This window comes from Phymastichus coffea, unplaced genomic scaffold, assembly GCF_024137745.1.
Source record: "Phymastichus coffea isolate CEN01 unplaced genomic scaffold, Cenicafe_Pcof_1.1 PCOF00057, whole genome shotgun sequence".
Classification (NCBI taxonomy): Eukaryota; Metazoa; Arthropoda; class Insecta; order Hymenoptera; family Eulophidae; genus Phymastichus; species Phymastichus coffea.
The window spans coordinates 1,648,990-1,674,807 of record NW_026706868.1 but is presented as its reverse complement, the minus strand read 5'-3'; the positions used below and the strand labels follow the sequence as shown (position 1 = coordinate 1,674,807).

Sequence of the window (25,818 nt, the reverse complement as noted above, 5' to 3'; positions counted from 1 at the left end):
TACCGTCTTATGACACATCTCGAAATAGATTCGATACGTAAAAATGGACACGAGCGTACGGAGAATCGCGCATCGATATCAATCTTATCATTACGCCTCATCGGAAAATCAACAGGTACTATATGCGGACAAACAACAACCCCTGTTCTCGAAAATTTTCCAGTGTGTGTACGCCAAAGACAGATGCCAGTCGAACAATGCACTCGTCAAGACACGTCAAATAAAACAAATAATCGAGTGGCAAAGCTAGGAGAGAGAAAAAAGCGAAATGGCGACTTTCCTAAAGGTGCTTTGGAAATGTACACCTGTTATCAGTGACGAGGCTGCGATGATTCGTGGGGGAGGTGCATTTAAAAAACGCTCGGCGACGGGAGCCCTCTCATTCGTACCTGGAATTTCACGGAGTACGGAAGGGAAAACAGACGAATCGAGAGAAAAGCCGCGATCGTCGTCGGATTTATTGCGAGAGAGAGAGAGAGAAAGAGAGCAAGCGAATCTAAAGTTGTAGCCCCACCAGTGCTTCGCGAGTGCATTTTGTTGCCGCTTCACACCTTTCTTGCGCGTCGAGAGCTCTCGGTCTTTGCTGGTGTATCGTAGTCAGACTTTTGCTTGCCGCGTGCGCGCTCTCGTTCTCGCTTGGCTCCGACGACTCTTTGGATATTATATTTGCATTGCACGCGACAGCCACCAAAAAAGATAGCGAGCCCGCGGATATATTTCACGTGATTTGGCAACGGGATATGTGATGAAGTCATCTGTGAAGCATGACGGTTAGTATTTTCCGAGGATCCTTTCCTCTGCCGAGCTTGCCTCGCTTGCTCGTTTGCCCCGTGGCTTGGTGTCCTTCGTATTCCCTGTGTTTGCACACCATATGCGCGAGCTTCTGACCAAAGTGTGTTTACAAGTTTTACAAGTGTTTGCTGATCGCAACGTGTTTCTCTTTTCTTTTTAAAGGTAATGGACAAAAGTCTGAGTCTGACGAAGGGCCCGTAGATTTCGAAAGGGCGATCGAATTGACAGGTAACTTGATGCTCCTTCATATAACATTTCACTATTTTTACATCTTATCTTACTAACTTAAGTATACATCCGACGATTGTGTGTTTAACTTAACTGTACTAATTTCAAAAGTTGCAACATTTTTATTAACCGATGCCTTCATTACTGTTTTTTACTTAAAATCAAAATCACTCTTATTAATATATATGTATGTGTGTGTATATATATATATATATATATATATATATATATATATATATATATATATATATATATATATATATATATATATATATATATATATATATATATATATATATATATATATATATATGCTCAATCTCATTGCTAAACGGTAAAGCAATATTTTTGTTCTGTGATTTTTATTTGGAGTTGCCAACAAAAACATTGTAAGAGCCAAAAAATTATTATACAAAGTAAATTAACGCTTTGAAATATTGAAAAACTGCATCCCAAGTCACATAGATAAGAGAAAACCCGAAAACATTTCTCTAAATGACACTTTTGTATTTTACGCAAATTTTGCTTGAAAATTCTTAATTTTTATCGACGAGATTCGCAACTTATCTCGTCTTCACAACCTGACTCAATCAGCGCGTGAATAACTCCATTGGACGAATTATCACGGGCGAGTTATTCACGTATTGAAACAAACAAAAAAATTGTCCATATATCGTGGATGCGATTCTTAATAAAATTAAATTTTAATAGGATAAGCATTATGTGGGTCATTGATTATTCAGGGCTCTGTCGTGTGTGTTTTCCAACAGTTGACTTTTCAATTTGCCCACACATACGGTAATGTACTGGTAAAACAATTATGTAGATTTACAAACATAATCCATTTAATCTACTTGTGTCCTATCGCACCTTTACGATTAACCTATATATCTCGATGTATATATATATATATCGTTATCGCTTGATACCTCTACTCTGCATGTCAATAGCATTGTAGACTTCTTGCAATTATTGTGAAATTCGTAAGTAAAATCAATTAACCTTTATCTCAAAAAGGCACTTTGAAATTATTCACATTTTTTTCAATGAATTTTCGTAAATTATATTGCCCAAGCAGTGATGGCAGATCTTATTATTTTTCAAATTGTCTTGAAATGAAGGTATTTTAATAATTCCTAATAATTTGATGCCAAATTTTATTTCTGAATATTTCTTATAATTTGAAGAATGCAAAAAATAGGGCACGTTGTTGAAAGTCTCAAAGATAATAAATAATAGGATTTTATTTTGAACGAGTATGAGTCATTGACAATGGCTCATGCCAATCAATTCTTTCCTGTTGCACTACGCATAGGAAATCTTTTGACAGTGTGCTCTGTCGCGGTCATCTTACCAAACTTTCAAATTAACATTCAATATAAGAACAAAATCGTTTCAATGCCTTCTTTCATATGAATTGCTACTGGTATTCCCTCAGGCAATGGAAAATTCAACTACCTGCTGCTGATGGCTATGATTCCCGTTTGCTGGGCGAACGTCTATGGCTCAACCTCCATGTCCTATGTTCTACCATCGGCAGAATGCGACCTCAAACTCACCATGTTCGACAAGGGTCTGCTCAATTCTATGTCTTTTGCAGGTGAGCTTTTTATTTGGGATAATTTATAACAGATAAAGTGCTTTTTGACGACCATTAAAATTTATGAAAAAATAAATTAAACTGCAATAAAATAAATGTTCAATAAGAAATTAAAGTAGATTTTATATACTAAACTTGTTGATCCGAAGCTTAATTAATAGTAGCATTAGATAATTAAAGTTCTTTTTCAACATACTGGATTTATTTTTCAATTGCAACGCTACATAGATAAGGAGAATCAACGTTTTATCAGAGTAACTAGAACTTTATTCTACAAGAAGCACAATAAGTAGACGATTATTGGTTAGCGATGTATTAATGCTTCTTGGTAACCTGAACATCCGCTGTTCTCATCTGGAACCGATCGGCTTAGCACTGAACGTACGGTATTATTGTTGTCGGATCAGACAATAAAAAGTTGGCAACAGCAATTACGTAAATGGCTTTGTCACATCGCGCGTGAGATTTCAAGCAATTTTAAAAAACAGTGGCCATATAATATTCTTCGATAGAATAGATAGTCATATACTAGCGATACGATTGACAATCATTGATTTAGATTAAAATAGATGATAATCTAAAAAATGATAAAAAAAATAACATGATAATGTTTGCTCATAACACTTTTTGCATAGTAGCAGTTATGAAAAAATCCTCAAGATAGGCCTATGTATCGTTATATCAGAATAAACGGTAACTTTATATGACGCATATCAACATGTCACTGCACTTGATACAGTTTACTTTTCAGATTTAGTTCAAGATAAATTGAAAGTAATATTTCATTTCGGTTACTGAACGAATAGTAAAGCATATTTTTTGCGCGACGCTCTCGTGATTCGTTATCGAAGTGAATCGTCATCTACGATGGGTAAATATTTTTTTCGAGTGTATATTGAAGTATTCACGAGAATGATAAAAATAGTCCAGGTATTGATAAATATTATATAGCAGTTTTAAGCGATTTATAATGAGCTTCTACGTAATGAAAAATCCATTGCATATCTTTAATGAAATAGAATTCATTTCGTTTTTCAGGAATGATTATAACATCGTTTCTGTGGGGATTCCTGGTTGATGCATTTGGTCGTAAACATATTATGGTCTATGGATTTTTAGTCACTGCCATGTGCAACTTCACAAGTAGTTTTAGTCAGGCATCTTGGCAACTAGTTCTCTTCAAATTGATCGATGGCATTGTGTAAGTATTTTACAGTTTCCGATCGATTGTCAAGTACATCAACAATGAAGAAACTAACAATTGATTGTTTGCCAATGTAGCATCTCGGGACCATACGCCGCCTTGCAATCTTACTTGGCGGAAATTCACGGCACACAACTCCGAGCTCAAATGTACATGTGGCTGGGAGTGTTATTCGCTCTTGGCAATATCTCATTGTCGTGTAAGTAACTGGCACGTTTCTCAGGATAACACGTGGTGACGTGGAAAATATTTCGGCAAACACGCACTTCTCTTGATTCAAAATGCACTTGTTTTCGCGTTTTTCAATAATGCTGTTAACGCGTTTATTACTCGTTGAAGAAATTTACCGATATCAACATTTTTTAAATCATCATTATTATTATCTTCAACGTGGTTCCTCGTATTTCGATAACGAGCAATTAGCTTTATAAAGCATTATTACATAAATTGTGTATAGTTGAAATTTTATGCTGTACAAAAACTATTTTCTCAAGGTCCAAATAGTTACGTTGTTAATATCGCGGTTTAATCGTCTGTGTTGAAATTTTAGGTTTAGCATGGCTAATCATACCTCACAAATGGGAATTGGGTTCCGGTGATGGATCGCTGACGATAACATCTTGGAGATTGTTCCTCGCTCTCTGCACGCTACCTGGTTTAACCGCAAGCTTAGCTTTGTGCTTTTTCCCCGAAAGTCCACGTTATCTCATTGCCCAAAAACGTCATGACGATGCACTTGCCGTTTTTAAGAAAATCTACTCCATCAACACTGGAAAAGATCCTGAAACCTATCCCGTAAGTACGCATGAAAACTATGCGATTTCATTTGACAAACTTTTGGATTAATTAATTATATTTGAACGTTCACAGGTTAAATATCTCGAGGAAGAAGAGTCAATAAAGATAACAGGTGTTAGCTTTAAGCAAACTCTCATCGGTAGTTTGAAGCAAATACAGCCAATTTTCCTTCCACCTAACGTCATAACACTTGTTCTAACTGCCTTCATCCAATGCGGCGCCACGATAGGGTAAGATATTAATCGTATTTGTCGAACCCCGAACCTTAATTGTGCCATATATGCTTCCTAATCGATTGACATTTTCCAAAACAGGTCTAACACTTTAAGGCTATGGATGCCTATGCTGTTTTCCATGATCGAAACCTACGATCAAAACCATGCTAATGGACCAGCCACGACGATGTGCACCAAAATCGGCAGCGCGATTTATCAGAATTCAACGGTATCTAATACTACAACCACCGAACCCCACTGTATCGAAGTACGTTTTTTTTTTGAAAATTAATAAAGTTACGATTACTTTGTTTAAATTTGCGAATCGTTTTTCCAGAACGTAGTCAACTCGAAAGTGTATATCAACGCTATCGTTATATCAGTTGCGTCGGTTATCGGCTACATGATCGCAAAGAGTCTAGTCAACATTATTAGCAAGAGGATCTTGATGGGTAAGTGGTAAATTTTTAAAATCGCTTGCAAATTATTCGTTATTTTCACATGATAATGGCATGTTTGCAGTGATCTGTTTCGCCGGAGCTGGCGTTTGCTGCGGTGCCCTTTATTGGGCAGAAAATTCAAAAGGAATCCTTTATACGTCTGCTGTGTTCGTGGCGTTATCAAGTATTGGAGGCTCAATTGTAAATAACATTGTCGTGGATATATTCCCCACTGCTCTGAGGTAAGTATCTCTTTGACGGATATGATATTTCGCCTTCATAGAAAAAACCATTCATTAACCGAGCTTCTGATGGTAATTTTACAGAACTATGGCCCTCAGTGTGACGATGGTCGTTGGCCGTATGGGAGCAGTTATAGGAAACTTATTATTCCCAGTTCTGTTCGAATTGGACTGCTTAGGACCTTTTATTATGATAGGGTCTGTCTGTTTAGGTATTTATTTCAAAGCAATTATTAATATGACTGGACCATGCAATTAAGAAAAAAATGAATTATTGATCGCTTTGGTCTGTTTCAGTATGTTCGACACTAGTTATAGTTCTACCAAGGAAAAAGGCCTGCTAATGGAAAACCGCCAAAGAGCAACCTTTTAGATTTTTAAGCTTCATAAGTTATTTATACGAAAACTATTATCGTATAAGAAAACAGCGTCGCGAACTCTTAACTATAGCTTAAAACTTGCGTCACGGTCTCCCACATTACGTTATAGACCTGATTGTGATAAACGATACCTTAGAAACTTTTTTAAATATGTGTTCTCAAAAGTGAGACTCATTCATTGTAAATATTACATAGATCGATAGTTAGAAGACGTATCAATCAATTCTACAGTTCATTTTGTAATTATGTGCCCATCCTATTAGATTTTTCATACGAATCTCTAGATTGTTTAAACATCGACCTCGATGATAACAGTATTGTTGAGATTTAATATAAATATAATTTTTATACGTATCAAGACTGTGCCTTTATTTATTTATAACACAACCGAGCAATCACTCAATCTATCTTTTGAGCCTTTAATATTTTGTACGTTTAATGCTTAACGTGTATTCCCGGCGTTGCAATATATACCAAGAATTTATCGTGCTTACAAATTACCACATTATTTTTTTTAAACCGTTAGTGTTTGTGCGCTGAAGTTCGTGATCTCATTATTCTGATACTTGATCGGCCGAGCAGTTCATGCATTAAAATCGATCGCGCGATCACGTTTTTAAATATTTCTAACGCAGCAAAAGCAAAGCACGCCCTGATGCAATTGCTAAATGAATGACAGGCGGAGGTCAAAGGGGAAACCACTGAATCATTTAGAGATGTACAGTCAACAAGATAGAGAAGTTTCATTGGGTATTGAAAGTGTACGCGCTGTTACCACTGCTTACAAATCACGAGCAGAAGCAGAAGGCCTATAAGATAACAATGATCATTCACTACTTGATATAAAAGCATCTTGCTGCTGCTGACCGCTCTCAGTAGATTCCTCATTGTCCCAGCTAAAACTATCTGTCTCGAAAGAAAATTCATCTCTTTCAATTTTTTCCATCCTGTCCAATTGTTTTCATCTTTGCGGACACGTAAATGCATCGACAGCTGCTGTAAAAGTAAGTTTATCCGTTTAAGATTTTTCAGCTTGAAACATTCAAGTGCAAACGACTCGATGGATGATAATTAAATAGTTTCCACTGCCGTAAAAAAGTGTTTGTACCTATTTCTCAACGAAAGCATCAAGCGATTTTCGTTTAAAACATCATTGCTGGGTCTCGACCACATGTCCCTTGGCAACAATTCGGTACAAAGACAAAAGTCCAAATACAAACATTTTTCAAGTTTTTAACACCTTCAAGCAAGCTGGATAGAATTATAGATTTTCGGAGAGCAACCAGAATCAATTATTTGAATTATCTCGCTTTTTTATCCGATTTCGTCCTATATGCCTTTACACTAATAATTATAAATTATTCAAAATTATTTCTCATTATTATAGCCTCACTTACACTGCAAATAATATCAATGAGTACAGATGCTTATCCTAATAGCTATATTCGTCGATATATTATTTTATACAGCTCACGTGTGTGATTTTTTCATATGCAACTTCGTAATATATTCATACTTTTTTTATAACTTCTAATAATAAAAATTATACTTTATGAAACGTTACATGTAGTGAAGCAAAAAAAGAAATTAAACTTATTTATGGACTTCGGCAACAATTCGTGCAGTACAAATAATTATATATATCTTCTTAGCAAAGAGAACAACTTTATCAGCCAATGGTATAAAAGGCAGCTTTCAACTAATATTTTCTTCAGATCACAGATGTCCTGATTTTCAAACTTTTTAACTAATTTATCATTTTTTCAACTTAACAAATTGTGAAGTTGAAATTTTATCAATTAATAACATTTTCGTTAAAAATGACTACAAAAGTATAATCGCAGCTTGATTTTCGAAAACTAAAGTGTACAAACATTATTGGAATCTCAATGTGTTTGCCTGTAATATTTATATTAAACTAAAATGTTCTTATAAACCATCCTAAATTCTACAAGAACAATAATTAGTTGGTTTCCGCAGCATGGCAAATTACAAGCGCGCGTAACAGTGGGGTAACGGGAAATATGTAAGTGTGTACGTGCGCCTGCAGCATTTATATACTTGTTCACGTGCCTATCACGTGCTCGTCTGACCAGTTGCACGCACAGTTTCGCTGTATTCTCGATATCTACGTTCTTTTGTGAATTGTGCACGCTCTGCAACATGATTAATGTGGATATTCACGCCCAATGGCATCCAATGCGTGTCGATATATTTAAAAATTCTTTGTTGAACTACAAAGTGATATCATTACCGAGACAAGTTACAAATTATTTTTATTTTACTGGTCGCGCTAAAAATAAACTTGCGAATGAAACAGATTCAAACAGAAATATGGATGGCACAGAATGTGTCAAGTGTGAACGTCCTTATAAATATAAACATTCGTAGAAAAAGAAACAGATTGCTTTTCAAAATAGACTCGGTCATGCTACGGTAGAGCATAACGATTGTCATATCACTGATCACAATCCAATTTTCCTAACAATAATCACGAAAAATTCAAATAAGGTCAATAATGCGCGCGGACTACACGAGAAATGTTGCCCGGAGGCGCATGCGTACATCAATACTTTTTTTCCCGTTCTGTCTCGGTAGCGTAACGTTACCGAGGGGCTATGCCTGTGCTGATTCTGTGTCGAGTTGGTGTCGAGCGTCGAGCGACCAAGCTAAGCTTCTGGAACATTCATATATATATATAATATATATATATATAAGTATATACATACTTATATACCCATTCTGTCTTATCTCAAAGAAAAAAGAGCAAAAAGTTGTCCATTTATCGACGTCTGAGCAAAGACGAGACGCGCGATTTATATTCGCAATCAATTTAAACACACCAAATAACAAAGAGGTATAGAATTAGCAAGGCGAGTATATATAGAGGCAAGGAGAGTGTGAATGTTCCCAATGGAAAGCTCAGCAGATATGAGCGAGGACGACACACTCGGACTCATCTGCGGCAATCTACAGAGGATTGACAAGGTCAAAAAATCATACCTGGGTGAGAATTTTTCATTGTTATACTGTGGGTGATTGAATATTGATAATAACAGTGGATCAGAGGCAGAACGGGACGAGAGAGGTTGATTTATTGATTTTTATATGATACGCGGTCCATTACAAAGGCTGCTTTATAATATTCTGTTGGAGGAATATACGGATTTGTGTGTAAAAGTCGAGGAGAGGATGAAAAGATTTAATGTTAACTGATGTTTTATTATTTTGCGAGAATAATATTCAATTGATCACTTCATAGATTAACTGGAAACTCTACGATTATACATTCTTCTAAAATAAAACTTTATTTAAAAATATTAACATTCCTGCTGTTTCCCCAAAAACAAAACTGAACTACGATAAAATATATAATATACAGTATGTTCGGTGTTGTTTTGCTTGCGTTTGTTTTGATTGAACTCTTCGTGTCAGCCTATGCGCAGGCGCATTCTAAAATGAAACATAAACTACAAATTCAAACATCGCTTCCAACACGTCACATAACCAAGAATGACTTACCGCATTAAATATCACCTTTAAAAATACTTGAGCACTTAATAATTATCAAGCAACTCACACGTCAATTACATCGTGAATAAGTTGAACTTAACCTCAACTGCAAATCCAAGAAATCTAAATGCACAACACAAGCTAAAGAGAGAGCGAACACGTGCTCGGTGAGTGATAGAACTTCTTTTCTTTATTCTCCGTCGAGAGAGCGGCAGGTGGTGGGGATGGCCTGCGGGGGCCCGGTAGCAGCGGATGGACGAAAGGGAGGATCGTTGGCTTGATACATACACAAACACAGTCAGTCCGACTTGGAGTCTTTAACTGTTTATACATTGCTTTTCGGAGCTGCGTCTGTACCTCTATTTTCTCAATGTGCAAACAAAAATTGGCAAATTTATAAGTGGCACGTATGCGAGTGAAATTTTGCCAAAAAGTCATTGAACTTGTGATTTGTGTAGCCTCTGTTTACACAAGTTGCGTAGATACAAAAGGTTTTAGAAAGACACTGGCTTAGTGCGTGCTGTGCAGAAATATTTGGGTGAAAGTGCCTTGATATTCCACCGGAGAGGTGGTGGATCTGAAGGATTACGAAAAGAATAATGATTTTTATTGTGTCGCTAAATAGTAATCGCTGGATGTACACAATGCACGGCTTAGAGAAACCGATGGATCATCTTTCCGGTAATGCAACTTTGTTGTGTAAAAGTTCTTATATTTTCAAACGAAAAATGTCACTTACAATCGGATAATAATAAAGTCTCGTGCATATTCGGCATGGACAATCGATCGAAAACTTAACCTTGATCCACATTATCATTGTCTATACTGTTGTCGCGTGTTGATGTCCTTGGACCATCAGTTATTGTGCGTCTTCCTTTTTCGGAAATATAACCACTGCATCGTTCCAGTAATTTTCCACTGTTGCTAATACCATAAGTTTCCGCTAAGACGGCGCACCATTGGTTGCTGCCAACGAGAGTGTGAGTGACCTTTGTCGATAGAAAAATCACTAGTCGGGAATGGTTATTACAGGTCGTTGTCGTTTATACCGTTATTATACGATCAATAAACGTTGATTTATCAACTTGTTTGGCTTATTGGCAGTTGTAGTAATACTAATAGTGGTATAGCTGTTAAGATACGTATAAAATTAATTGCGGTGTTTCAAGTGTAAAAATTGTCCGTTAACATCACATTATAGTTGAGTCTTTCTACAAGAAATCATAAAATATCTGCGGAAACTTATCCACGTAGATATTATTTTTCATTAATTCATTTGATTATCAATTCAAAAAACCGTCGTACAATGTAAAACTGAATAAATAAACTGCTTTATATACATACAAGTTGCGAATCTACCATCTTGTGTAACGTAACCATATATACAACCTATATGAAGAAATTAGTCAATCGTAATACATTAAATTAGCTTGACCATTCTATTCGTATAAGTGTCTTTACGAAAAAAAATCGTATTATCTGAGTAATTTAAAAATAGAAAAATAATCACAGCCGAGAGCTTACGTCGGCAAGTGTGATGCGCATTAAAGTGTGTCCAGCGTCTAGACTCGAGTTTGCAAAAACACAATGTTAAATGACAAATGTATGTATTTTTCATTAGCCATGTTAAAAATAGACGTCGCTTACATATACAAGTTTTACTGAATGTAAATATGCAGTGTGCGACAACTCCTGCGGAATGCTAATGAGGAACGAAATTCTATAAGTTGCCGAAACCTCAAAAATTAGCAAATGGAAAAGTACTTAGGAACGAAATAAATTTGACCTTAATGTTTGGATAATAACATTATTTATTTAACCTTTCATTTATCGTTTTTCTTACGAATATAAGCATCCAAATAAGGAATACAAATTAATGAAAAACCTGCAACAATAGTATACCTCTCGAACTTGTTTCGCACAAGTATCCACACTATATTTAGCAAAGATAAAAGAAGCTGCTACTTGTTATTGATTTACGAAATGCTTATTTTTGTCCAGAAACGTTGAGTACAACACGTGTAAGCGAGGTCGTATAACACGTGTGTACATATACCTCTTCCATATTTTTTCTTCTCTTTCACTCCCCAGATTTATTACTTGACTTAGTCACAGATAGGTACCGCTGACACACTATACAATATCTGTGACGACTATATTTCACGAGCAACAGATAGATTTGTTGCACACGGCTGTGCGACGCTTTACTTCTTTCGTACTTAAATATCGAGAGTCGTCGTCAGTTTGATATGAGCGTTCGCGCAACGAGGAAATAGTACATGAGCTCGCTATCATTTGAATTGCGAACCAGCAATTAAAACAACTTAAGAAAAATTAAATGAAACCCGTCGGTTGAAGTGACTAAAAAAAATTAAAATTCATCAGTGTCTCAACATATTTCATCCATAAATTAACGATCGTTTATTCGTATTTTTTTGCAGCTGGAGGAGTAATGGCAGGATCGGTAGCAACGTTAGCAATGTTATGGGTGTTCCTGCAAGCAATGGGTCCACAAACTTATATAGGTGCCTTCAGGTTGCCCTTCACCCTTGAGAACTACTATTCTGGCAGTAAACGTAATCTCACTTTCAATTCCATTCCGTTCGCATTACTTTTAATAAATTTATACTAATTCTTTCGATTCATTATCGCAGACTTACCATGGCAAACCGGTCAACCGTTAGTTATCGACTCAGGCGCTTTCATTGGAAAGACATTACCTGCCATCGATGAAGGAAGTATTAACGCTTCGATTGCCTTCGCTAATGAAAATATCAATCGTATGGAGAGAATCGAAGCGAATCTTGTCAACTCCGAAATTACACCTGCAGAAGATAGTCCAGCACATAGTCAATTTGTGTACTACTATCCGAATGACGCGGCTCTCGAGAAGGGTCTTGATGCAATGATCGCTATTGGCGCTTCCTTACAGCTTTCTCAGGCGCACTGTCTTAGGTTTGTTTTATTTATTTATTTATTTGTTTTTTGTTAATAATTTTTGAAACATTTTCAATGAATTCTTTAACAGAATATTTCAAAATTTCGTATGACTCATGCAATAGTTTTCGTTATCGTGAAAAATGTAATATTCAATTAAGCAATTTTATTCATGTGTAATCAATGATAAGATCCATAAGTCTGAATTATATTAACGAGATATCATATCAATGGTATAAAATATTGACCTTGATTGAACTCCATATCAACAAGGAAGAAAAAATGTAATATACCGATGTTATCGAGTTATTTCTCAACAAACATCAATAACTTGTTGAGTAAAATATGTTTTATATTAATTTATCCTAACTATTTATAATTTTAGATACGGTTTGGATGCTGTTGAATGCGCCCGTTACATTTCGACGGTCAAACTTCAGGGCACATCATTGGGAGCATCGTGTGCCTCTGATCAGAATATCGACTGTGATATTGGGTCAAAATACCGCACCCTTGACGGTAGTTGCAACAACCCACAAAATCCCAAGTGGGGCAGTGCATTCACCGCGTATGGCAGGCTTCTCTTTCCCAATTATGCTGACGGTAAGCAATTCTGTTTCCATAATTTTTGATTTGGAGATTTTCGATGGAGTTCCTTGGAAATGCATTTTCCTTGTTTTCATACCCTTGGAGAATTTTCAAGAACTAAACTAATATAGTAACACTGTGGATTTTTTATTGGCTACAATGATAATTCTTATAAAAAATCTCGATCAATAACAAGACAATATTGCGAGAAAACGTTTAAGTAAAATAAAAATATCCACTTTTCTATTATAACATTTTTTTTCACAGCTGAAAACGGATACCATCAATTATAACGCTTATCATTAAATTCTTCTATTTTGAGAATAACAGATTGTAATAGATTGGATTGGAGTTGAAGTAATCTTTATAATAATTAAAAAAAAATAATTTTAATCAACTAAATATGGGTTATATCCTATAGATTTTGATTACATCATTCACCAACTTGACTTACTTAAGACGTAAGTTTCATTTAGTTAAATATATTTATTACAAATAAATATATACATTACAATCCAATCTACATTTTAATCGACGCTTCATACTCATATACTCAAGATCAGGACCTGAAAATCAAACAAAGTAGTATAATCTTTTTTCGGAAAAATTCTCGTTTTGTTAGTTTTATATTAATCGCAGAACATTATTTTTACTGAGAAAAGATTCCAATTGTAAGAGGGATGGCTTATTTATTATATTCTTAATTCATTTTTTAATTGTGAACGCATATGACACATCCATCTACATAACATTAAAATCACATTTTCGTAATTACCAGTTTCAATCAGAAAAGGCTCGTATTGCATAGTTCAAATTACCTTTCTTATGATCTTGTTTTTAATAATATTTGCATAATATTAATCAATAATTTCGACAAAAACTCTAATATCTGCTTTACGAGATAACTGGTAAATAATTTTGCAGTAAGTATTAATTCATGTTTTGACGTTATCATATGCGGATAGGTGATATTTTTGTAAAGTAACAGCAGACAAACATGACGGTATCCACATTTTGTTGGATTTAGATCTTTCTAGATAAGATTATGAAACAATCTAGATTAATTTTATCTACTGTTACTAATTTTACTCGAGTTTATAAGCCCACGTCACAAAAAAAAGGAGCAGCGAACGTCAGCTGATTATATAATGCAACATAATCCAAATTTACTTTACAGTTCTTGGTAGAGCAGAAATTTCAAACAATAAGGCAATTGCCTTTTATGTTTTTTAATGTAATTTTTGGTTTTTATATAGAAATATCTATTTTTTATATGTATCAGATCTTTTGATGTTTTTCAAGTAAAAAATATGTTATGATTAGCATTGCGAATCATTTTCTTTGTGCTATTTATTTACTTATTTTTTTTTATTATATTTTTGATAAAAATATGCTCAATTTTAATGTTAAAAACTTTTTGAATGAAATCAAAGTATAAACGTTAATGGTATAGTAAAAAAGATTATTAGTAATTCAATTTTGTTAACTATGTTATGTTTATAATTGTTTGTGCAAAGACTTAATAATCGAATCATTATTTCCAGCCTCTGAACGTTTGGCGTATCCTTGTTTCCACTTTCCTTTATTTTCATACAAAACCATTATCAAAAATTTCTCTTTCAGTTTACGATTTCAACGAAGCTATTAAAGCATTTCTAAAAAGTCACTTGAACCAAAAGATATTGTGAACAAATAAAACATATGATGTAATTTTTGTTCATAATAAATTATTTAAAAATAGTAACTTCCTTATTGTACCATGCTAACTACGGTAAAAATATTTAAAATACTTCCTGTATGTAAATGCGAAAACTGAAGTGGAATTATAGCTTCAAAATAGACTCGTGATTTGTCCGAATCATTTTTTCCTTTCAATCCTACGTAACGCCAAGTGAGATATTGAAACGTTCATCAATTGGCTCAACAAATTATATTATTTTCATGTGGTTTGCATTACAGTTGTTGTGCGCTAAAAGGCACATAGTGCATAAAATGTCCCGAGTGATAGCAGTGAAAAAATAAAAATACTGCCTATTCGATTGGGTGGTACCCGATCGGGAGATTATCCAGGAGTAGACACGTGTATGTAACCTAATTCGGATATACCTTTAATTATCTAAAGTATATAAGTATCATATATATTTATATACACAATATAACGATATCGATTTTGGAACCGTTGTTCACATATTTTTAGCGGTACGCGGGTCGCGGTTTATCATTTTAGAACGAGCAAATTGACACTCGAAGATTTGATCTGCTTTACATAATTATACAATTTGAACAAAGATCGCAACTTTGAAATGACAGTGTTGTGCGAATTTTCAGAATCTTCGAGGCGTCAGTAATTTGCTCAGTACAAGATATTATTTGTAATGTTGCTGATTGCAGCGCGAGAGCTGATGACTACTATGATATACGCACTATTTAACGAAAACTACGAAGCAAGTGTCGTAATTATACTAAAAAATGAAAAATATTGCCAATTTATTGTAAAGTTGAATACATGTACAGTAAAATATTTTGATGAAGTTTTCAAATTTGAGCGACGAACTAGACGATGACAGCTTTGTAGTTTTAAATGATCTGACTTTTTGATTAGCTTTATGCAGATCAGGAGGCCCGTGTGTGGATGGAAGATTGACGAGGATAAGAGGATTCTTAGGATATGGAAGAGCGTTTTAGCGTTAGGTTTCATGTTTAGGGTTTAATAATTAATTACAAATACCCATCAAAATCAGATCATCGTGCGCCGCCATATATTCACTCTCGCGCTGCATGATATCACCTAGTTTTTATAATCATCCAAACCGGAGTAATATGAAATTTTAATTGAAAGTGATTTAATTAAATATTTATTTGGCTTCTTAGCTTGATTTGTTATTGATGAAAGTTTGTGTACTAGTTGATACAAACTATACGTAGACTCAATATTACTCCGTTTTGCTGATCAACGAAAAATTATTATGGTGAATGGAAACTAATTTTTATTCTGTGTCCAGGCATCCACATGCCAAAGAAGGAACGAGGCGTGCATGGACTGCCAAATCCACGAGCTGTTAGCGTCGCCTTAGCCAGTCAAAGTGATAGAACCGAAGTATCCAAGACGCTTGCCGTGATGGAGTGGTCGCAATTTGCCTCGCACGATATATCTTATACTCCAGTTCGGAAAATGAGTAAGTTGCAAAGTGCAGAAGTACAAGTAACGATTGAGTATTACAAATCTAACCATTATTATGTTTGTATTTTAGTATGGACAGGAAAACCAATATCGTGCTGTGGGGATGACGGTCAATGGCCCTTGCCGCGCCACGTTCATCCAAACTGCGCTGCGATTCCAGTCGCCGAAAATGATCCAGACTATGGTGAACATCGCGTTCGCTGCCTTAATTATGTCAGATCCATGCCAGTACTTAAGTCTGATTGCTCGTTCGGCCCAGCTGAACAAGTAAATATCATAAATTCATGCGCAATACGTTTAATCAGTGCATAATTCGATTAAAAATTTTCTTTCTGTGTTTACAGATGAATCAAGTAAGCCACTTTTTAGATGGCTCGACTATTTACGGCTCAGTCTTAACAAAATCCAGTGAGATACGTGCTTACGAAGGTGGTTTATTGCGAGTAAATACTAGAAATAACCAGAGTTTTATGCCGGTCGCACACGTAGCACCGGCATCGTTGTGCAATTCGAAAAACTGTTACTTATCTGGTAAGCTAACTCGTTTCTTCATATTTTCTCAAAGTGCATACTTACGAGTAATGATAAAAAAAACATTAGAAGGTATTGAGAAAATAATACCACTACTTTTAACTAAATCGTCATTCCTCTCGTTGATTTGTTAATCTCGCGATAAGATAGACGTGATATGAAATAAATCGAATAAAAAAATCATGCCTTCACGATTTTTCCGATAAGATAGCGGGTGAAAAAATATATAACAAATGAGTCGCTAATTACAAAACTAAATGAAAAATTCATTTACGAAAAAGTAATTTATTTAATTATGCATTTCAGGTGATGATCGTTCCAATGCCGAACCGCAAACGGCTGTGATGCATACCCTTTGGGTTCGCGAACACAATCGTATAGCTCATAAACTTGCGGTAATCAATCCCGAATGGTCAGACGAGACTTTGTATCAAGAAGCACGGCGAATCGTTATCGCCGAAATCCAACACATTACTTACAGCGAGTGGCTACCTCTTGTCATTGGCAAACGTTTCGCACGTTCAGTCGGTCTCACTGTACCAACCAACTACAGCAACATTCCATACAGTCCAAACGACCCATCTGTGAGCAATGATGTAGCCACAGCTGCTCTGCGTTTCCTTCAATCCCTGAAGCAAGGGAAACTTAGGTATGTGTTAGTTAACAATAGAATCAATTTATAACTAAATTTTGAATACAATTGCTTATCGATCATTTTCATTGCAGTGTAACTGATAATGACAGGTTGATCAACGATAGTCTACGTCTTTCGGATTACTTCTACAAGCCACGGACAATCGAAAAGAGTGGCCTATTCGATGGCCTCATACGAGGCCTTGCTACTCAGACTGCTCAAAAAATGGATATACACTTGGTCTCCGATGTAGGTCTTACCTTGCTTTTTAACAAAAAAAAGATCACCAATGAGAAACATTTATTAAAATTTATTCTGTTTTCGATAGATAACGCACCAGCTTTATAAGACCAAAGGCGAGGTGGGCTTAGATCAAATTAGCCTCGACATTCAACGAGGACGCGATCATGGTCTTCCGGGATACAATGAGTACCGAAAACTTTGTGGTCTACGTGCTGCCAAATCATTTGATGACTTTTTGGATTATATTCCTGTCGAGGTACAATATATATTTGAGAAATGGACATGACATATAAAATTGTTGGAAATACGAACACTATACTTTATATTTGTAGATGGTGAAAAATTTGCGAGTTTTATACAAGCGTTCGGATGATGTGGATCTTGTGATTGGAGGTATGGCTGAGAGACCGATTGAAGACGCCATTTTAGGACCAACTTTCCGCTGTCTCATTTCTATGCAATTCCTTAAAAGCCGTCGTACAGATAGATATTTTTATGACGCCGCTGATCAACCAAAGCCATTCACGATCGGTAAGATTTGAAAAACTGTTTAAGTTTCATTTTAGATCCAAAATAAATTTTGAATTTGGGTTCTTTTTACTAATTTAATTTAATATTACTTTATAGATCAATTAAATACTTTGAAAAAAGTATCCCTTGCTCGAATTTTCTGTGATAACGGTGATAGCATCATGAAGATGCAGCCTAATGTTCTTCTTAAGCCTCAGGCTGGGTAAATTATTTTATTTTACTTTATTAAAATAAATTAAAAGGAATATGAATAATAATACAAACATTTTTATTTGCAGAAATGAATTGACACACTGTAAAAATTTCGAAAAGATACCGAGTTTAGATTTATTTGCCTGGGCAGAAAAGGCTAAAGCTTATCGTTGAATATTAACATGATTGACTGGTCACTCTTCGCATCGAATATCTCGGTGAACGTATGACACGGACCGAGATCAACGTGATGGAAGATAGTGTATTTTTTGGCCATTGATTGAATCACTTGTTGATTCTAGGAGCCAAAACAGGAACTGGAGAAATGAATACCAACACGTAATGCGAAGTTTTCTGTTAACTGAATGGATAATCGATATGATTACAACACGTTTAAAAACTTATTTTTATTTGCTTTTTACTTCGATGGAAAACGGAATGAAAAACTTGACAATGACAACCAGAATTATTGATTGAAAAAGCTTTCGAATATCTATGAATTTATGGTTTCTTTAATTTCTGAAATTTATTTCACTCATTAATAAATTAACTTACCTTTTTAATATACTTTTCTACTTCTGCCACTTGTCAATTCTGAAATTCGATTGTATTATTCACTGTCTATTAGGCACTGCCAAAATACATAGTTAAATTTTCTGATTGCAATAATGTCAATCAAATTTGTATTAACTGTCTGCCAAAAACAAATGAAACAATAATTTGACTAAGCAATCAACATAAACGCATTCCAAATAAGCAAATACAAAAAGAAAATAAACTATATATGTATATATAACTATATATACATGTAAAACATACGAATGGTGAACGAATTCAGATTCGCTCGAAAGTGACTTGTCAATCCTATAGTTTGTAGTTCCAATGTAGTTATTGGAAAAAAAGTAAGAACTCAAATGCGTGTCGAATGTAGTTGATGTATGACTGTATTTATTTATATATAAAAATTAACATCTACGTTTAAATCTGCTAAATTAGATTTGATGACTTTATTTTTTAGGTACTGCTTTGCTCAGTACATGAAGTGCGACTGACTAATTTTAAGAAATGTAGATCTGTAGATTCTTTCTTTGTTTTATTAATGAAAAGCAACAGGCAACTTTGTTGTTTTCGGCGCTGATCAAAAGTAAAAATAAATTATGTAAAACTTAACTAATCAATAATGTTATTATTAGCCATTACAAACCATTATATATTTATAAATCAGATTACAGACTTTCAAAAAGTTCAGGATTTATCTATAATATTACATGCTAACTTGTGAAACAAAAACTGTATTTTCTTAAATAGTCCATGGTAGTGCATGGTTCGCTAATCATTTTACTTTTCTACGTGTAATTTGTTCTAATTTTCTTGCCGCGCGAAAAACGAATACACGAACGCAACCTTGATTAGACCGAAAAATACGTACACGAAAAAAATTCAAAATCATGCGCGAGCATGGCGTGTTAGAGAACTTGAATGTTGTTCATATGCGCGCGCGCGCGCGTGTGTGTAAATTTTTATAGTTTTCTTATTTTCGACCGGCATTCCTGTGGGGCGAGAAAGTCGACGATCAACGGCACGTTCAAGTGCACGCACAAGCTGTAAAAAGATTTGATACTAACGCAGTTATACGAATGATTGGGAAGGTGGATTGCCTACGTGAGTCTAATTCAACAGGAAGGAAGAGACTATATGATTTTAAAGCTATATAAGATTTAGAACAACTAAATTTTTTTGATAATGACGCAATGGAGCTTTTAGGCAACACAATGGTGTACACGTCAGACGAGATTTGTGAAAGAGATCAGATTAGAAATGCGGTAATTTACCAAACTTCGACCTTGGAGGTACTTTACACTCGGATGTCCGCGTGCGAATACAATAACTTGTCTACATCGAAAGTTTTTTGAGGCAGGAGAGTGTGAGTGGAGAAAAATCGAGGGCAGCAATGATCGGATTACAACATGTCAATTAGAAGGTAAATAACTAGAGAGCGCGTAGTCTCTGCCAGTAGTGCGCGGATGTAATATAACCAGCACGGGCTTTGCTTTTGTCGCCACACTGTCGTCATAACTGGATGGAACTTCGAGGAAAAATCGTATATGAGGAATTGCAACTTGTCACGCAGTTGACACATAAGCTTTGACGACGGTTGTTTATCAACTAGAGCAAAAGAAGAAAAAGTGCCCTTCCGCTAATTATCACATTGATTTACAGAGCTTTGCTACCGCACGGGCGTGGTTTCCCCTTGTGAACTAATTAATCTATTTCAGGCTCCTTTTTAACCAAATTAATTAAGTTTCTTTTCCAGACTTTACGTGCGTACGAGTATAGCGCCCAAGGGAATCGCCCAAAAAGTTTTACGACCGGCACATTACACAACGACGCAGAGGCAGATTTTAATGCTGAAGAATGTACAATTATTTTGACTGCATTCGAAATCCAGGATAGAATCCCTTTTTTTGTAGACTAGTCGACAATTGTAACACAATTCCATTACATCAGTGAATAGAAATGATATAAAAAGTGCATATACATACGTACACACATACATAACTTGACGTGAAAACCATTCTTTTGTATGTTCTGCCGTAAGAAAAGGCGACGATCAACGCCTTTCACTCACTGACTTGTTTCAATTTCGTGTGCAGAGACGCGAGCGCACGCCCACTGTGCGCTCTAAATGACTTGTTTGGCAAAAAGGAAAAGAATAAAAAAAGCCGGCCGTCGAAAAAAGAAACGGACGTCGCGTATACGTGTACGAACACGCGGCAGGGAGTGAAAGTGGCCGAATAAAAGTTGAGCTTGACACCTTAAACGTCGGCGTTGGTACAAGTATGATTATTGACGAAAGTATAACTATGTACTATCGGCAAAGCCCGCTGCCTGCTGCCACATAACTTTCAATTTCGCGCACCAGTTCAGTGGTAATCAACCCACCAGAAAGAATCGGTACTACTACGAGGCTCTCTTAAGAGCATTAGATTTACATGCGGAAAATCCAAGCGGGGCCAACGCCGCGGTTCACATTACGTGAATAATATAAATCGTCTCTCTCTCTCTCTCTCTCTCTCTCTCTCTCACGATCTAGTACACAGCGGCGCCTTTGGCTTTTTACATATAATGACAAAATTATAAAGTTAACATCTCTCTTGAGGCGCGCTGGTTACGCGACGCGCGCACTGATTATTATTGAAATGCTGAAATAGCTAATTCTCACGGTAATCTTGCTTTCGTGCCCGCGTTATATATACGCACGTTCTTATATACGTTCTCCTAACCAATAGTGCGTGGAAATATTTTTACCGCCAGTGTTTCAACAATAAACTCTACCATACAACTACGGGAAAGATACGGTGACTAATTGCATGATTATGTTGGAGTCTCAGTTTGCTTGGTATGCAGATGTTTTACTCCTCGCCCCGCCCATAATGTATTTTACTTGCTACGAAAAATTGCACAGCCTTGATCGTTTTGAATTGGCTAATGATACACTTTTTAATCATTCACTGTTACTCATTTTTCAATAAAATAAAATAAAAAATACTTAATCTATTCCACACTGCGATTTTTCGTCTGTTTCTCAAGAAAATTGTGCTTCTTTGAATGTTCGATAGGAATTCACTGATCAATAAACTCATAAAATTTCGAATTAATAGATGCAGAAAATGTTGAACATTTCAAAACTCCTACTACTTCCGCGTAAATCCATGCATTCCGGATACCGATTGTTCAAGTTAATCCAAGTTTATTTAAATATATATAGCTGAGGTAAAGATATGCACCATCGTAAATAACCACTGCTTCTTTTCACATCCAAACAGAACGAGTGAGAGATTGTTATTATCAAAATGTTCCAAGGTGAAAAGAAACCAGTGATCAAGTAGCTGATCGTCCTTGTTGCCACCCAAAAGTACTGAAAAATAAGTTTTTATCCTTCTACTAAATGTTTGTACCTTTACCGTTATACACAAATTTCAAATGTTTTATTTGATTAATCACCTCATTGTGTTTCTTATCGTACTTCCGTTTGTAAATGTGATCGTATCTTAGAATATTTCTAATTTATCAATTCATGAGTTATCAAAGCAGCACATCGCGGCATGGTGAGATAAGACAAGATAATCGTAATTTCATGATAACAGTACATCTTTTCGGCTTTAAAAATGCTTGCATTACATATTTCGTAACGCCAATAAATTTGCGTAAATAACAGTCATGAGAAAATAGCAGTGACTGTCGAAAAATGCCGATTTCGCGTAAAGAGTAATTCAAATTCCAGTTTATTCGTCATTCGTGCGGTCGAGCCTAAGAAATCTCACTCGACCCTCGTCCCTGGTCCCTGAATCTGGAAGCTCTTTCTCTGGCACACTCTCTTTCTCTCTCTCTCTCTCTCTCTCTCTCTCTCTCTCTCTCTCTCTCTCTCTTTTTGAACGGCGTGGCAGCGATGTTGGCGTGGGGTGCCACCGCCACTACCATTCATACACTATAAGCTCCCTTTACTTTCTCCCGCGGAGTTTATAAACTTGCTTCTAACAATCTTGTCGTTCAGTCAGTCGCAGCAACAATTGGCACGAGCAAGGGAGCGCGCCCCTCCCTCTCGTCCACATAAATCAATTTTCTGAAAGTTCGTTTACATAGAATAACGCGCTTGTGTTACGCTCTTGTTGATTTTTTTCATTTGACATTTTGTGACTATTGGCGGTACATGTTGTTGCTTAGATACGTGCCAAAGTGGTGTTGAACGCTTTAAAGTATTTATCACGACTAAGTATTAACAAGGTATGTCAATATTATTATTTTAATTATACCATGGAATGCCAAAACATTTTTTTTTATATTCAGCAATGTTTTTTTATTTTTCATTTTATTTTATCAATCGTATTTTTTTAACAATTTCTTCGACGATAAACTGCGTGTATTGTTTTTCTTTGTAAGCGATTATTTTCAAATGTTTTGGTTTTTATTTGCATTATTGAGGAAACAATTGGTCCAGTCATAAATAGAACTTGCAGTGAACGCACTGAAATACTTATTAGAATTTTTGCAAATTGCAAATGAGATGGAAAACCTAATAATTCCATAGATCTCACGTACGTGTAGTCACGTATACCAAAGGCCGGGCTGGTTTTATTTGCCGCGCATGAACGAACTAACCCATTTCACGGATACATATACACCGTATGGTATGACTAGGAAATGGGGAAAGTAACAGTGATAATGAAAGTGAAAATAGACGTTGAATCTCCGCCAACGCGTGTGGATCGTATTATCCAGTTGCATTCACTTTTTTCTGCATCTTGTATTCGTTTTACATTTCCCACCAAAAGTTTTTTTCATGCATTCATTCTTTCTGACAGGTAATTCACCCTGATTATTTATAGGCCGTCATAGCTTTCTCGATCTATGATGTAGCAGTCAGCAAAGTCTATGATGCGGTAGTCAGCCGAGTCATGGAATTGAAAATAGTCAGTTATTTTTACGAGCTAACAAGGTGCAGTGGCCAAACAAGGTTTTCGCACTAAAATTATTATAATCGCGTCGTAAAAAGCATACGTAGACTACCGAAAAATTCGAATAACTCTGTAAGAGGATAAAAAAGGCGAGTAACCGCAGTAAAATCAATAATTGCGGTCGCTAAATTAACGTAAGAATTCGCTTGCGCTTACGCACTGGACAATGGCTATGTGCGCGGAATCACAAGAATTTTTGCGGTCTGCGTAAACAAACTAGTTCCACCAGATAAAATCCGTCGTGGTCACTTCAAAATCAGCTACATCGTAAATTATAGAAAATGATGTTGATCGCAGCTGCCTTTAGTGAAAACGGTGGGCCTTGTCAACGCAACAGCCCCCACGCGAACGCGTGTCTTTAAACTTGACGACTCGCTTGATCGGCTACTTAAGTAGCAATCTGTTGCAAATGCTGATTAAGTAACTAGTACTTTATCGACAATTGTGGGGGAATGTCAAACTTTGAAGGTCAACGTTGCAACAGTCGAAAAATGTATGTTTCACTTTTTACAAACAAAAAACAATAATAATAACAGATTTTTGTCAATGTCCAGACAATTATACTCTAACGGACCAAAGATAATTGCATTATAACATTATAGTAATTATATATAACTTCTATTTGGATACAGCTATGCGGCAGGTTATCGGTGCATTTCTTCGTCCATTTTATTACGCAATCGCGCGAACCTTTCACACGCAGAGAAAAGGCTTTAGTGTAAAGTATGAACGCATATTTGTCATGCCGCAACAGAAGTAGTAGCGTTTAGGCGACTTTCATTAACGCATCAATCGACGTAAACACAAGAATGAAAGGTGCGATACACGTGAATTGAGAAGCTACGCGAATTTGCAATTGCGTGACTACTTTTTGATGGACATTATAATTTATGCGATCACGCGCAATTCTTATCGGATCTTTTGATCGTTCGCATACTTGTACGTTTGAAACCTTATCGACTTTCTATCCTTTCGAGAAATATTTTACCATTCATCATGCACTTCAACGAGCGTGCGAAGATAATACTTCCTTTCGAAAAAGAATTGGATTTCTTAACGAGCGTATGTACACATGACGTAATACAAAATGTCGCTACTGTAAAAAAGTTTGTGTCGGCATTTGAAATCAGAAAATGAATCATCCGTGCTCCAAAAAAAAAAAAAAATTAATCTATAATCAGTCGGCTTACTTGCACTTTCTAAAAAAAGGGTTCACAAGTCATTCATGAAAAAAAGGTGCCGGGTGCACGTATCGCGCGCCATTTTCTCCTCCCTGCAGTGCACAGACTATATCCATTTCGTAAGTCGATTTCATGGGAAAAACGTTCCAAGACAAGTGCATTTCTTTTTTCGAATAAAATACTTGTTTAAGGCGGCGGCGGCGGCGCTAACCTTCACCGTCGTAAAGCAGTCGTGTGTGTGTGTAACGTAACTCTTTGCAATTTGGCGCTACTACCTTACAAATCTGTCAATTTTTAAATAAAACTGGCATGGTTTTTATTGCTCTGTTTACTTGGCACAACTTGCTCAAGAATATATATACTTTTTCTGATTAATCGCCTTCGAATTGACTGAAAAATTGCAATTACACGTGAGAATACCATTAATAAATATGGGTCAATGAATGATTTCTTTTTTTCTTTTCTTGTCTTTGCGCGTATGACGAAACGGACTAGACGCATGTCGAACTAGATTAATTAGCCTAAATAAAGAATATGCTTACTTACGTGTAGAAACCCTACACTAGACTTGAGCCGATTTTCAATTTTGCAGCCTTCCAACGCACGTGCACACAACAAATTCTTGGCATTATATGTAAAGTATACGCGTGTGATCCAGAACACCTGCTTAATTATGTTGTCTAATTTAATGAGTACACACAAGCTTCGATAAGGTTTTACACGTATGGCAAATTTTGAAAATCTCATGGCGCAACTCAATTGTAATTTTCCTTCTTGGTTTCGCAAGTAAATTATTGATTTAAACAAGAGGACTCTACCTGGAAGGAATGTTGGTCTAGTGGTTTCGTACATGAATGCCTTCATTATGTACT

The 25,818-nt window shown here is 35.8% G+C and overlaps 2 protein-coding genes across 6 annotated transcripts; both read left to right on the top strand.

The window, feature by feature from the left end:
* Positions 1-378: 378 nt before the first annotated feature.
* LOC131666175 (synaptic vesicle glycoprotein 2C-like) lies at positions 379-6,253 on the top strand. Of its 3 annotated transcripts, none has more exons than XM_058938592.1 (13): positions 379-770; positions 955-1,020; positions 1,732-1,818; positions 2,459-2,620; positions 3,659-3,821; positions 3,902-4,023; positions 4,375-4,619; positions 4,695-4,852; positions 4,937-5,105; positions 5,175-5,289; positions 5,360-5,519; positions 5,604-5,731; positions 5,817-6,253. In XM_058938592.1, the coding sequence occupies exons 4-13, from the start codon at positions 2,488-2,490 to the stop codon at positions 5,861-5,863; spliced, it is 1,440 nt and encodes a 479-aa protein (XP_058794575.1). In that variant the 5' UTR covers positions 379-770; positions 955-1,020; positions 1,732-1,818; positions 2,459-2,487; the 3' UTR covers positions 5,864-6,253. The 3 variants fall into 3 exon arrangements, with proteins under 3 accessions (XP_058794575.1, XP_058794576.1, XP_058794574.1); XM_058938593.1 differs by having other exon boundaries at positions 1,732-1,829; XM_058938591.1 differs by lacking the exon at positions 1,732-1,818.
* Positions 6,254-6,794: 541 nt separating this feature from the next.
* Positions 6,795-19,437, top strand: LOC131666190 (peroxidase-like). Of its 3 annotated transcripts, none has more exons than XM_058938622.1 (13): positions 6,795-6,903; positions 11,854-11,988; positions 12,067-12,367; positions 12,735-12,952; positions 15,940-16,113; positions 16,189-16,385; positions 16,463-16,649; positions 16,956-17,298; positions 17,376-17,532; positions 17,612-17,782; positions 17,859-18,057; positions 18,154-18,259; positions 18,336-19,437. In XM_058938622.1, exons 2-13 carry the CDS (start codon positions 11,865-11,867, stop codon positions 18,421-18,423), a joined length of 2,265 nt encoding a protein of 754 aa, XP_058794605.1. In that variant the 5' UTR covers positions 6,795-6,903; positions 11,854-11,864; the 3' UTR covers positions 18,424-19,437. The 3 variants fall into 3 exon arrangements, with proteins under 3 accessions (XP_058794605.1, XP_058794604.1, XP_058794606.1); XM_058938621.1 differs by lacking the exon at positions 6,795-6,903 and adding an exon at positions 8,553-8,906; XM_058938623.1 differs by lacking the exon at positions 6,795-6,903 and adding an exon at positions 11,634-11,759.
* Positions 19,438-25,818: the final 6,381 nt, after the last annotated feature.